The sequence below is a fragment of the Drosophila ananassae genome, chromosome 3R, assembly GCF_017639315.1.
Source record: "Drosophila ananassae strain 14024-0371.13 chromosome 3R, ASM1763931v2, whole genome shotgun sequence".
Lineage (NCBI taxonomy): Eukaryota > Metazoa > Arthropoda > Insecta > Diptera > Drosophilidae > Drosophila > Drosophila ananassae.
Genome location: NC_057930.1, coordinates 13,326,592 through 13,341,747, shown reverse-complemented (window position 1 = coordinate 13,341,747; position 15,156 = coordinate 13,326,592). Strand labels below are relative to the sequence as shown.

At 39.1% G+C, this 15,156-nt stretch overlaps 2 protein-coding genes across 2 annotated transcripts; one reads left to right on the top strand and one right to left on the bottom strand.

Annotated features, from left to right (window-relative positions):
- Positions 1-580: 580 nt before the first annotated feature.
- Positions 581-2,927, top strand: LOC6498660 (armadillo repeat-containing protein gudu). The gene is made up of 3 exons (XM_001963229.4): positions 581-1,350; positions 1,411-2,662; positions 2,727-2,927. Exons 1-3 carry the CDS (start codon positions 743-745, stop codon positions 2,865-2,867), a joined length of 2,001 nt encoding a protein of 666 aa, XP_001963265.1. The 5' UTR covers positions 581-742; the 3' UTR covers positions 2,868-2,927.
- On the bottom strand, positions 2,919-15,131 carry LOC6496855 (ras-related and estrogen-regulated growth inhibitor). Its single transcript, XM_001963230.4, has 6 exons — positions 14,221-15,131; positions 4,208-4,338; positions 4,007-4,143; positions 3,785-3,943; positions 3,574-3,726; positions 2,919-3,510 (listed from the first exon to the last, which is right to left on the bottom strand). Exons 2-6 carry the CDS (start codon positions 4,314-4,316, stop codon positions 3,079-3,081), a joined length of 990 nt encoding a protein of 329 aa, XP_001963266.1. The 5' UTR covers positions 4,317-4,338; positions 14,221-15,131; the 3' UTR covers positions 2,919-3,078.
- Between the last annotated feature and the right edge of the window lie 25 nt (positions 15,132-15,156).

Here is a 15,156-nt window from a genome sequence, read left to right as displayed (position 1 = left end):
TTCTCAGGGGTATTTTTGGTATTTTTTTGTGGCAAGGACGGGCAGTGTTGCCGGAAAGAAAATCGAAAATTTCATCGAAATTTAAATTTAAAATGTAAAATTTAATACGGAAATTTTAAATGGGAAATAAAAAGGAACATTAAAATATTTGATGCACAACTTGAAGTAAAAAAACATAGATGATAATAGATGATAACATAGAGAAATAACTCATAATTAAAATGATTAAATAATAATAAACTATAAACTCAACAGCAGAATAATATGTAAATATTAAAAACAAAGAACGTAAATTAAATGATATTTAAAATTATAAAATGGCAAATTCAATAAGAACCATCGAGTAAAATCAAGTCGAAATAGGAGTAGTTGGAAAGTAAAATCAAATTATTTTCAATTAAAAGACTAAAGGAAAGCACCTGTCCAAAGGCTAGAAAGCACCTGAATGGATAATTTAAACTAAAATCTAATAATAGAAGAAATCTGAATTTATTCCTTTGTTTCATAAAGAAACCGCTTATGAGCCAAATTTCCCGGGGAATTATCGATATCTCAAAATAAATCGGAGGCAATTTCAAATTTTCCATTCGTAACCCTAGCAACACTCCGTATTAAATCAATTGAGTAACCCATAAATTCCGTCCCACACTGAAACACCCATAAATTCCGATACATACCCCAAAGGATTTGGCCACACATCGGATAGTGATTATTTTAGGGAAGCCTCTTTTCAGATCGAAGAATGATTGCCCATCAAGGCCAGAACCGGAAAGGTAAGGTCCGGGAACAATGCGGTTCCTGCCCGAATCGGTTCTCGAAGGACAAACGGCAGGTGGTGGCCGAGGACTCGGACACCACGGAGGTGGAGTCGTCCACGGACGAGGAGGATCGGTGGAAGGAAGTGGCGCGAGCCGCCGAAATTCCGGCCGATTATTACAACATCCAGAAACTGGTCAAGTATATTAAGGCGGGCAATCAGACGGCCACTATAGTATCGCTGTGCTGCTTGAAGGACTACGATCTGAGCACCCAGATCAACCAGTTCGCCATCTCGGACATCGGCGGCCTCGATGTCCTGGTCAACATCCTGGAGTGCAGCGACACCAAGTGCTGTTTGGGCGCCCTCACCGTTCTCTCGGATATCACCCTGAACATTGATATCCGGAAGACCATTGTGGATCTGGATGGTATACCCCTCATCGTGGACATCCTCAACTCCTCCATGAAGGATCTCAAGACCATGGCGGCCGAGACCTTGGCGAATGTGTGCAAAGTCCGTTTGGCCAGGAAGTATGTGAGGACTTGTGGCGGGATTCCCAAGCTGGTGGATCTCATTGACATCAAGCTGAGGTGGGTTTTTATTGTGGAATATTATAAACTTTACTGTTGATCCATTTCCCAACTGGTTAGTATTTTGAAGACTCCCCGTGACCAACTGAATGCCGATGACCTGGAATCCCTGGACATGACCCGAGCCGGTGCCCGTGCCCTTTGGACTTTGGCCGACTCCAAGCACAATATGGAACAGATGCGAAAGAGTGGAATTGTACCGTTGATGGCCCAGCTGCTGAAATCCGTCCACATCGATGTGGTGATACCCATTATGGGCACTGTGAGAAAATGTTCCTCGGAACCCAAATTCCAACTGGCAATCACCACGGAGGGCATGATTCCGGACATTGTGAGCCATTTGCATTCGGAGAACACGGAACTAAAAATGGAGGGAAGTACGGCGATTTACAAGTGCGCCTTTGATCCCAATACCAGGGAATTGGTGAGAGAAGCTGGAGGATTGGAGCCACTGGTTACCATCATCAAGGACAAGAACCTGAGGGACAACAAGCCACTGCTGAGAGGAGCCACGGGGGCCATATGGATGTGTGCCGTGACGGATGCCAATGTGAAGGTTATGGACCAACTGAGAACTGTCAACCACTTGGTGGCCTTGTTGAATGACGAATGCGATGAGGTCCTGACCAACGTCACGGGAGCACTATCCGAGTGCTTGAGATTCCAAAATAATCGCGAGCAACTTCGCTCCGCTGGAGGATTGGCATCTATGGTGTCCTTACTCAACAGCTCCCATGCCCCGCTCTTAGAAAATCTGGCCAAGGGTCTCAAGGAATGTGCCGAGGATCCGGACAGTATGAGAGACCTGGAGGAACTCGATGCAGTGCGTTTGATTTGGTCCTTGCTGAAAAATACCAGTACCAAAGTCCAGGCCCATGCCGCCTATGCCATATGTCCTTGTGTCCGCAATGCCAATGATTCCGCCGAACTGGTCAGGAGCTTAGTGGGAGCCATGGAACTGGTGGTGGGTCTCCTTAAGTCCAAGGACATAATGGTCTTGTCGGCTGTTTGCGCCGCCATAGCCACTATCGCCCAGGATCAAACGAATCTGGCCATCTTAACCGACTTGAGGGTCATCTATAAGCTGGCCGATCTTGTCCAGACAACCGATGATCTCCTGAGAATGAATCTGGCCGCTGCCGTGGCTGCATGTGCCACCTTCGGCAATAATACGGAGGAACTGGGACGCCTACGCACTGTGACGCCAATTGTCACCTACATGACCAGTGATAATCCTCTCGTGCATCGCAGCACGGCCATGGCTTTGGAGAAGCTGTCAATGGATCCGCAGAACTGCATCACCATGCACCAAGTGAGTACCAAGAGACACGATTTTTTTATTCTATTACTTTATTATATATTTTTAATACTTTCAGAGCGGTGTGGTTCCATTCCTGCTGGAGTGTATTGGTTCTACCAACAAGGAGCTCCAATTGGCAGCCGCCGGTTGCCTCAGAAATATCCGGGAACTGGCTCTACGCGCCGAAGAGTATTTGCTTAAAATCGACGATGACTAGGTTTTGCGATTGGTTATGTTTATGTAATTACTGTTCAAAAAATACATCATCATTGAAGAAGTTGTTGTTTTCAATTTCCCTACTATCCTTCCATTATCCTTTAAGTGAAACCCCTTTTAAGTCCATCATAACATCTAGCTATATATTTGTCACTACATATTGACTAACTAAGCTCTCTCGGCTTCCCCGTCAACCCCCGACTAAATCCCAATTAGTAGCTGGCATTGCTGCCCCTGGTGGAAATGCTCATCCTCCGCTCCACTCGATTTGTGTGCGGCAGGAGGCATCCCGGCGGTGGATATCGCCATCTCCGTGGTCGGGACAAGAGGGTTCCATCCGTGGAGGCTCGACTCCGGAAGGGGGCGTCGATATCGCTGCGTGAACTGCTCAAGCTACTGCTGGCAATCTCATCCGTGGACTCAGTATGGTCACCGCTGCTCTCCTCCAGACATGCACTCCCGATGACCAGGAACGAACGACGACCAGCTCCCAGCGAGGAGGCATCATAGAAGGAACAGGAACCCGAATCGGGAGTCAGGATACCGTCCGCCGAATTGGCCACATCGCTGGTGGAACGTTTGAGCTTTGGGAATTTGCTGAAGACACGCCAGAATCGGAACACATCTCGGAATACATTCTGGACCTTGATGAGGAAGAATTTGTGAGTGAGTTTCTTTAGAAAAGCCTGGAAAGCTTTATAGCCCACCTGGTCCACATTCTCTCGGACTGAAATCTCATGGAAACAGGCGCAGGACAATTCCCTGAAACGGCGCTGACCCTCCTCCAAGGTAACCATCCTGTCACCTGGCTGGTCTGTTTTATTTCCCACCAGAATTACAGGAATATCCAAAGTGCAGTCCTTAAAAATATAAAAATGTAAGCTATAAATATAAAAATATAAAAATTTAAATACCCACTTTACTGGCAGAGCCCAGCTTGCGTCTTCGTTTGTTGTAATTAATAAGGAACTTGAGGCGACTGCACTCGTCAAAGGAACACTTATCCGTAATGGAGTACATCAGTATAAAAGCATCCGCCCACCGGATGTTGGACTCGAGAGTGACACCATCTAGTTCCTGTTAAATAAAGCCACTTATTTTATATTTAAAGAGTATTTAAAAGGAATACTTGAGACCCACTTGTAGATGGCCGGTAGCGTCGAGAATGTCAAATTGAATTTGCTCCTTGTCCAGGGTGGTCTGGCAGGTGTATATCTTTTCCAAATTGGGATCATATTCGCCAATGAACCGACGTGTGATAAAACGCACCACCATGGCTAAGTGGGGATAATCTATTAAGTTTCTATTCAGAAGAAAGTTGAGGATTTTCACTTCACTTACCCGTTTTTCCCACGCCACTTTGGCCCAAAACCATAACCTTGAGCGTCTTTTGTTTGTTGGTATGAAGGCCCAACTTGACCAGAGATGACTTTGGCGAGGTGGCATTCATGGCAGGACCAAGGAACAATTGTCTGCAAAATAGTATTAAATACTTAAGTCAGAAAAGGATATAAAGAGTGGAATATAGATATACCCTTTAAAATAAATGTATTCTAAACTTTTTTAACCAAATCTTATAATATTTACGTTTAATATTTTCTATTAAAAAATAATCTTAAAATTCCAGTTAAATACAAAACTATTATACCCATTTAATAAGTGTCATCATAGGGTACATATAAAAAAACCTCTTGACGAGGTAAAGTACCGGTGACGAACCTGCATGCGAAACCCAAAATATCTGATATCAATTTTAGTGACGAAAATATGCTATATAGGTGTACAAAATTGCATATAAAAAATATTCTTGTTCGGCACGTGACTGATTTGTTTTTGTTTTTCTTGCACGTGCCGAACAAGAATATTTTTTATATGCAATTTTGTACACCTATATAGCATATTTTCGTCACTAAAATTGATATCAGATATTTTGGGTTTCGCATGCAGGTTCGTCACCGGTACTTTACCTCGTCAAGAGGTTTTTTTATATGATATCAGTTGTTTTTTTGTATATATTGATCTTCAATTATTTAAAACAGAACGCATAATATATAGAATATATGTATATGGAAGTAACCTCTGGACAGGCGATTCACATAGTTAGCAATACTTTAATTGTAAGGATAAACATCAAAACTCTTTTTTTCTTAACTCTATAGATTTTGACATTCAAGAAGGTGGAATAATTAAAAACCTTTCCAAAGACGTAAAGAATTTTTCGATAGCTTCAGTGGCTCTGAAGTTATACGTATTTTTAATTTACAAAGGTTTTGGAATTTGGTTAGTTTAAAAATTTTAATTAAAAATTTGCTCAAAAATGTATTTAAAATCCAAAATTGTTTCATAGTTGTGGGAAACCAAATTGTTTTAACAAATTAACAGATGAGAGGCCTATCCTTATGAGATTTCCACTATATAATAAATTATAAAAAAAAACTAGAAAGGAAAGCTAACTTCAAGCGGAGCCGAATTTGATATACCCTTGCAGTTAAGCAGAAGCTTATATTATTATTATATATATCGGATCCTATAGAGTTGTCCGATCCTTATGAGAATTTCACCATCAACAAAATTTCTAATAAAAATATTGTAAACAGCCCCAAGCATCTTTAAAAATAGAATGGTTGTGCCATTTCCGATCTTTCAGTTATATGGCAGGTATAGGATATAGTTGGCCGATTCTTATGAAACATAGGATTAGATTGCCCAAAACGGAAACCATAGATAGTCCCATCATTCTAGCTTCAAAAACAACAAAGTTAAGCCAATTATCCTAATAAAATTTTGCAAATCGGATAAGATTGTCCAAAATGCAATCTGTACTAAGTTCCATCCTTCTAACTTATAAAAAAAACCAAGTTATTGCATATCCGATCAATAATATAATAAACATGTATTATATCTAAAATAAATGCGCAAAGATAAAAAATTAAAAAAAAACTGGAAATTTCGTTTTTCCAGTTTTTCTAGTTAAACCAATTGTTGAATGTAACAATTTATTTTGGGTGTGCGATATAAAATAATAAATATTAGAAAAGTATTGGCGGAGTTGGTTTGCCTGGTTTTTTTTTTAGCTTTTAATCCATGATTTGACCGAAACACGTAATTTAAGTAAATTTATATGCATTATATGCTCAGTGGGGGCATATGCATATAAAGCTTTCTACTCATAAAATTTTGCATTCTTCTTATTAACACATCAAAATTTGCCATCAAGCAACGAAGTTCGAGATTAGCCGAGTGGAGAGCGTTGTTGTTTCTAACACGGTAGGGCCTGAGTTCTAATCCTAGTTGAGGCAAAATGATTATGTTTTACTTTTTTTAAGCTCTTTTTTATTATACCCTTGCAGAGGGTATTATAATTTTGGTCAAAAGTGTGCAACGCAGTGAAGGAGACATCTCCGACCCTATAAAGTATATATATTCTTGATCAGGATCACCTCCTGAGTCGATATGAGCATGTCCGTCTGTCCGTCTGTCCGTCTGTCTGTCTGTCTGTCTGTCTGTCTGTCTGTCTGTTTCTACGCAAACTAGTCTCTCAGTTTTAAAGCTATCGAGTTGAAACTTTGCACACATCCTTCTTTCCTTTGCAGGCAGTACATAAGTCGGAACGGCCGGGATCGGCCGTCTATATCCTATAGCTGTCATATAACTGATTGATCGGAAATGCCATAACTTCGTTGTTTTTTAAGATAGAGGGTTGGGACTTTCCACACATGTTATGTTTGACCAACATATATTATGTGCAAAATTTCATAAGGATCGGCCGACTATATCCTTTAGCTGTCATACAACGATCGGAATTGGCAAACTTTGGTGTTTTTTAAGTAAGAAAGATGGGACTTGGTACAGATTACTCTTTGGGCAAAATAATTCAATATGTTCAATGTTGGTCAAATATAACATGTGTGGAAAGTGAACTGAATGAAATGTCGGATCGGGTCGATTGAGGTACCAATCGACGTGTATTTAGCTCTAGAATGCGAATATATAAAAATATTCTATCTGGGGACTAAAATGTGTCCACCAGCCCCACTTTAGTGATAAAATTTTTTTTTACTTTCACCCTAATTTCTCCCAAACCAAATAACTTTTGGAATATGTTTCGACAAAAATTATCTAATTGAAACAATACCTTTCGATTGGTATATCATTCATTTAGATCGGTTGCCTACAGAAAATTTTTAATTCTTCGGCTATATATAGAGTTTCCTCGCGCACGCCTAGGCATGCAGGTCGTCACCTCGTGGACTTCCGTCCACAGTGATAAATATTAAAGAAAATTGGGTTGGGGGCTTTTGGGTTTTAAGGGTGTCGTATTTCCGAAACAATATGTCTGCCGGGAATGACTGACATAACCTTTGTTCGCCCGGATTCCTGATGCTGTTGTTGACCGGCTCTTGCCCTCGTAACCCACATCAAAATTGGTCTATGGCCAAAGTCTGGGACTAGACCAGGTCGCATTCTTATTTTGGCCAAAGACTCCCAGCATTATTGCATATTTTAAGAGTGACAAGATGAAGGAAAAATGGCAAAGCAGAAATGCCACACTTGGAAAATTTGATTTATAATTTACAATAAGCTTTAAAGCTTTACCGGAATTTTTAAATAAGAGAATATATAAAATGTTCAAAGTGCATTTTCGGGGTGTCTTTCAGGCTTTGTTGCCTACAAAGTTCTGGTTTTAATTACATTCTTCCTTGCCATAAAATCAATAAAATATTTTAAATAATTTCCAAGTAGACAAAGTGCCCAAAAAAGTTTGGAAAATTTATATCAAAAATAGACTTTTGTTTTAGTGCATCCAATCGCAAAAACCCCAGCAGGACCCCTCAACAAAAGACGCTCAGGGCGTGTGTGTTTTTTTTATAGCCACCCATGGACGCACCCATGAAGCGTATAGGATATACGCAGGATATATGTAGGATGTGGTGTGGCAGTAAGTGTATTTGTACTTTTGATAAGGTCAACAATGTCAGCAGCAACCGACAACTATGAAACATTTATTGGACACTTTCTGCGTTGTCCTCCAGAAACAGCCGCAGACACTACAGAAAAAAAAGGAAAACAGAAGTCTCAGACCTTGGACACGGCCATGGTCATTATTTTAAGGCCGCACCCTGTCAGCCGATTAGCGCAGGATGTCAAAGTACTTCAAAATATAGTTGCCGACACATATAACCATAAACAACAGAAGAGGACGGAGCAACAAGTGACAACAATAAAACATCAATTATCACTTGGCCCAGACAGGACGATATTTTCTCGTTTGTGTCCTTCGGAAGTGAAACATTGATAAGTTCTCGATAATGGGCTAGAGTGTTGGGGAAAGTACTTAGCTCGGTTCAACGACACGTGCCAGCAAAATGAGTTATTTGGCTGACAAGTGCGGTACCATAAAATGGGGCAAATTATTTCACCAGAAAGTCATGAAAATGGTTGATTAATATTGGCTGATTGAAAAGGACAACCATTGGCAGTGAGCATGATTAGTTGGGGGTATTCATAGCTGGATTATAAATAGAACTCCTGATGATAGATAGCTAAGATAGTGGGCATTTCCATCGAACTCGTCTGAAAGCTTATCAGGTTGAGAAAGCGTAGAATCTCGATTACTGTGAGCTTATTTATGTAGATACTCATAGTTTATTAATTAGGGGTATACCCCTATGAAATTTAAAGTTTCCGCCATTTCCCCCTTGTCGAATATTTTTCCCCCCTGCCGATTGGCATAGCTCCACCAATTTCTATCCGATCCAGGATCAGCACACCATTCTGTAATCAGCGAATTTAGTACCGTCTTTCCTCATTACAGGAATTGCTTAAAAGACACTTTCAAAATTTTCGATTTTTTCCAAGGGGTACCCCTTTGAAAATTTGTGTTTCCGTGGTTTCCCCCTTTTACGGTTATCTTCCCCCTTCCGATTGGAATAGCTCCATCAATTGTGTAATTAAACTATGGATACGTATACAATTATGGAAGCTGGAACTTTTAGTTATGTTGTTTTTAATTTATTTTATCAGCCATGAAACTGTACTATATAATCCGAAATATAGTTGCCTGGGTGTAAAAGCTTAAGAAGCTTGCAAAACAACTAAATATTTCTATAATTTTGAAAGGAAAACGTGTTTTGTTACAAATTATAAATCTGAAAATGTAAACACTCATATTTCCGTTGCCGAGTTTAAAGGGTCTAATGAAGTCGATTAGCAATGAAGAGTAACGATTTACCGTTGGTTTGGATATAATAACATTGCTGAAGATCTTATTATTTAGCAGAAATTTAATGAATAAATTAAAAAAATTAATTTAACAAATAGCGCCCTCCTCCTCGATTCTCATAGGTTGCACTTAAGCAAGCCTGAAAATTGAAAATAATTATTTTTTTTTTTTGTAAATTTTGTTTTTAATTTCGTTTCTTGTTATTGTTCTTGTTTTTGTAATTATTGTTGTTTATTGTAGTTGTTCTTGCTATTGTAAATATTTTATAATTTTTTGTGGTATATTTTTTTTTTTTAACTTTTTTGTTCCTCGACCATGTATGGCGTGATCACACCCGTGATTTCACCAATGCCGTTGGGTATGGCCATCAAAGAGCCCATAGAGTTGAGACTCATGTCCAGAGGACTAAGTTTCATGCCTGCGTAGAAGGCACCCAGAAGACACTGCAGATGGTGAAGAGAACGACGACAAGGACACAATCACAGCAGGCACAGGAGGACCATAGAAATGGCCATACCGAGGGATGCGACGACGGCTATTTGTTGCACGGGAAAGCCAGCAAGTAAGAGTAAGTTAAATATACAAGATATCCCCAAAGCTGGCGATTCTCAACAATTCTTGAGTAAACTTTACTTAAGAAAACTCTCCCTTTGTAACACAATAATCTTTTCTCTTTATCTCTTCTAATCTCTTCTCTTCTAATCTCTTTAAGTACAACCAAACCTTAATCACCTTGAAATAAAACTGGTAAAAACTTGCTAACCGATCAATTTCATTTTCAGAAAAACGGAGACCTCAGCCATTAATTAATCAGAAATTTCTTAGAAAACTAAGTTGCTTTTAAGATTTTGCAACGCACTGTTAGCAGACAGAGCCAGGCATGTCGAAAGTGAAACAAATGCGTCTCAGCAACCACCTGGCCAGGTCCCGAGCACCACCTTGCCTCGTTTTGTGGCGCAGGACATCGTAACTCTGCAGTCGGTGGCTGTTCTCTGTATCAAGTTTTGCTGCGTAGATTTTAATTAGTTGGATTTGAAACTCAAACACTTGAGCAAGCCATGACAACACGGTGCGTGCTTAATGAAGCGTTTTCCTGTTTGCAGGGCTCTGTTATTGCCGCACAACGTGGCGTATACGTAATGCCCAGCATCAAGTGGTTTTTTTTGGGGTAGGCTTTGAGGCTGATCCGGATTCCGGAAAGTTTTTGTCTGTAGCCAGACGATTTTAATCACCCCAAAAGTTGAAAACTTTTCTCCCTCGTCCCACTAATTTATATTTAATTATATTGTACAATTTCTACGTAGAAATTGCTATTCGTTTTTCCAAGGAATCTGTATTTCCTTTCCTGTAATAATCCTCCCTTCATGTTGGTTGCTTTTCACACGCCCCCCCAAAGTGTGCAATTCAACTGTGGCAGAATTTATATTATTTATTTACTTTTTTTATTGCGCAGAAATATTTTTGCGAATCAGTTCAGGCTGAAGTGAGGTCATGGATGAGATGGGATGGGCGAGGGATGCAGTGAAGCAAGGTGAAAGTGGAAGCCTCAGTGCACACTAATGAGTTTCGAGAATTTTCACAAGAAATGGTTAAGGGTATTCGATGGCCAATTGAAGAAATCAAACAACAAATCAAATGGAAATGATTGTCAATGTATTTCCAAGGGTTTGCTTCTTTTCAAATGAAAATAAATACAGGAAAGGAATGGAATCTAGGAAACACAGGAATGAGAACAGGAATTCATTCATGAAGTATTAAGTGTCTGAGCCTCTTGATAAAAATATACCTTCTTCGAAAGAATATATTTCAAGTGGTTGTTCATGTTATGCAATAATTTAGTTTATTATCTCTGTTTTGAAAACTTTTACAAAATAAACATGTTTTTATTTATTTACTTTTTAAAGAAAAAACCCAAACGTGACTCAATCCCAGAAATTAAACCAAAATTTAGTTGGGGTTACCCTCTAATCCCGCCCCTAATTTTCCGACTGCTTATCTTCCATCAGCCGTTAATCACCACACACTGAGTATCCTTTACGTAAGGTAATGACAGGATGCTCGCATGTCTGTGTTGGCAGGACATCGTCCTGGCTCGGGACCGAGCCGGACCTTGGCAAAGGCATTGAAAATGAAAACCTTGTTAGATGATGAGTTCGGGCCCTGTTTGGGTTGTTGACCCGATTGTTGTGTGTTTACACACACATGCCCTTCCACGGGTATTGCGCACCAAAAAATTATCCGCCATCCAGACGTGGATTGAGTTACCGGAGTGTCTGTAGTTTGGCCAATCCCGCCCTCCATCCACCCATTTTAATTTTTTTTTTTTTTGGGCACGTGTCGGGCAGTTGTGGCTGTCATCGCCGGAGTGACGATGATGATGATTATGCCGCATGTAATTCCATGGAAAACAAATCAAACTGCCGACCAGTCGACCAACAAGTGGTTGTTGGAGGGGAAGCACGAAGGGCTAGGAAGCGAGTTGTCATGGTGCTAGTGATTCCACTCTTCGGCTAAGGTCATGGGAAGTGAGCCACTTGCTATGGATGTTCATTGTTGTTGATTGAAGTTGTCCACTCCAAAAAGACTTGTTACCACTTGCCCACCTCCACCCCCATCCATTGCCCATTTTTCCCGCGTTTTTGCCTGTCATTTCACTTCAATACTGAGTACTGAGAAGCGAGTTAGTAATAAAAACATGTACACTAAGAAAAACTTATTGGCAGAGTAATAGATTTCTTTAAAAAAAGCAAACCAAATTTATTATATTTTTATCTCAGTGGTTTAATAGCCAAAGTTGCCATTGGTTTTCTTTCACTTACTCACTCGGCAATGAAATCGAAAATGTGTAAAAATTGTAGGAGTTGGCGGTCAACTTCTCTCCACACAAGCACTCACCTTGAGACCGATTTAAATAGGTGTTTGTATACATCGAAAATATAAAAATAAATGTACGAAAAGAAATTTCATTCGGGCCATTGTTAGAGAGTCTCAGACTCAGACGATGCCAAATCAGGCTCATAAATACAACTCAAGCGTCATAAATGTTTTTTTAGTTAGGCTCACACGGGTGATTTTTGTGTTTACTAAGCACCATTTAAATAAATACAGACTAGGCCCAAAAGGGCAAAGTCATGGCCAAGAACAGTGGGTGGAAAAGACAGGAAAATGGGCTACAAATTGTAAGCCAGGGAGCTTAAGGAAAACCTTTTCTGTTTAAACTTTAAAGTGTTTGAAATATGAGACGGCAAGGAAAATTAATCGAAAAAAGGACTAAACTTTGGCTAAACTTTATTTATTTTTCCCAGCCCAAGGAAAACCACAAAAAGTTTATATTCTCTGGCCTATTTTTTATGGGAAAGCTATCAATTATTCCCTTTCATGTCGCACCCACTGTATTCCGATAATTATTATCAAATATGGTAAGCTCTTATCGGCGCGTTTCCATTCCCCTGTCTTCATACCAATAAAAAATGTTGTTTCCCCATAAATATCGTAGGAATTTATGGATACGCACAGGCTTCCGCAGACGCTTCAAACCACAAATTGAAAGAAATCTCCCACAACCTTAGCCTTAGACAGTCTCCGGCACATTTGCTACTTGTCTGCAATGCAAAATGCCAATAACTCAAAAAGCCCCATGACTGCCACCCAACTCCTCCGTCCTCCCTTAACTCCTCCGAGTGGCAGCTTTCTGCTTTTTATGATCCCCATCCCCCATAAAGTGTCCGGGCACTCGACATCCCTGCTCATTGTGTCAGTTGTTCGGAACGACGAATTATTCACGATACCCTCAATGAAAGTGGAGTTATTTGGGCTTAAATAAATGGGATTACATTGTTATATGATATTCATAATATTTTATATTGTAGGGGACTATAGTATTAAGGGAAGTCGTGTATTTATTTTATTATTATAGATAAACTATTTCAATTGAACTAAGGCCCAAGGGGAGTTTAATAATAGTGAGTCTAATATGATGATTTATTGGCTAGATTTATTGTTAATATTTTCTAAATAATAGCAATAATTAGATAGACTCTATTTCTCTCCTTAACATGTTTAACATGTAAGGGTATTTTAATATTCGACCAAACTGTATAACCTTTTCCGATTCATTTTTTTTTTGCGGCTATGGCGTTTGTCAACGTTTGCTACTGTATCTGGCAGTGTCTGCGGTCGGATGGCAATAAAACGCTTTTGTTTGTGGCTTTATAACCAGCACCACAAAGTAAAAGCCGTCAGTATCGGGTGCTATTAGCTAGTCACTTTATGAAGGTGGGAAAGGTGGAATATGCAGTCCCTGATTATGTGTTGTTGATACAATAAATCTTTCTTTCGGCACCACCAACACTTTCCCACTGACCAAAAGAGGTTTTCCCAAAAAATACATATATACATATATAGAAAGAGATTTGAGATAACGCTTGGAGGCTATCGAAATAAATAGAAATTCGTACACACAAATCTGCATTTCACTTTTGAACAGACATGCTGGCGACCTTGCCGCCAAATTTAAAAACATATCAAACAAACAAATCAAAAACAGACTAAAAGAGATGGAGAGCCACACCGCAATTCGTTGTATTTCAGAAACGTTTTCAAAGTCAAGCAGTTTTGCACAAGATTGTAGCGGAAGTGGCAACAATCAAAGCCAATTAAAATGATTTACAAAACAAGAAAATCAAAAAATATATATAATTTATATGCCGAAGACCGTCAGGTGAAAAGTTATGGTCCATTTGCCAGACACGAGTCAAGGTTGACTGGAGAACCAAATAATAATCCATCATAGGCGGAACTTAAGGGGGGTTTTCAACAGAAAATAATGAAAATCCCAATAAATTAGTCTTTATTTTCTTTTCAATTAAAATTTGTTACTAAAAAAAAAGCCTTTTGAGGCCAAAGCCCTTCACTACTTCACTGTCTTGTCAAAAATTGTTTATAACAAAAAACAACTAGATCCAGCAGAAACACAAAACTTTTTGATTTAATTTATTATGTGTTTATAAAAGTTGAGCATTTGCTGCTGGATATTTTTTTTGGAAATAAACTTTTGCTTCAAATTTAATTGCCATAAATTCAGGACTTTATTTAGTTGTAACAATCAGTTGTAATAATCAAGTATACGCACCGTTTGATCAATAAAGTTGTATTTATTCTTCAATAAAAAATGTCTTATTTACTGCATTTCTTTTTTAGAACACATTTTTTATTATTTGTTTATAAACTTTTTATTTTTGGATTTTATTTGGTGTTGATGATAAATATTAAGTATACGTAACAGTTTACATTTATTCAAAAAATATATATTTCTTATTTAATTTATATTTGTTTATTGTACTTCTTAAATATTAGTTTTTTATTTTGTCTTTATTTTCTTTTAAGTTTTTAAGAATATCAAGTATACGCCAGTTTGTACATTAATTCACAAAAATATCAAGCATACGCCATGTAAGTTTACACAAAATATTGAATATTTTTCTAAAATTGAACTATTGTTTTTATTTATGGACACTTTTAAGCATTTATTAGCTTAGTTATAAAATAAAGTTATATTTAATTATTTATGTTTTATTTTTTGGCGCATTGTTGACACATCAGGTTCCTGTTGCGCATTAAGTCGCTGGCTCATAGCAATTATGCTTTTATATATCCAACTAGTACCGCTGCCGATGCCATCGAAGTGGGTTTATTGCGACGCAGCGTCAGCCGATGTGTTGCCATTGTAAAACCATAATAAAAACACATACGAAACGCGGCTTTCTGGTGGCTGTAACCGCCCAGCCACCCCCACCTGTGCCGCAATATCCGCGCTCTGGGGGGGTGGGGTAGCAAAAAATGTAAAATGCAAAAGAGTTCGGCAAGAAAGTGCACACTCGCACACCCCTTTTTACTACACTTTACAAAAATAACAGCAACAAGAACACGATAACCGGGAAAAGAATTCGCCACAGAATCCGCAACAACAACAACTCGACTGAAGTTCTGCTCTCTGCGACCGCGACGCGTCGCATCTGCTGAGCTGCCGATGAAAAAGTGGCAGCGGAAACACCAAAATGTTTATAAG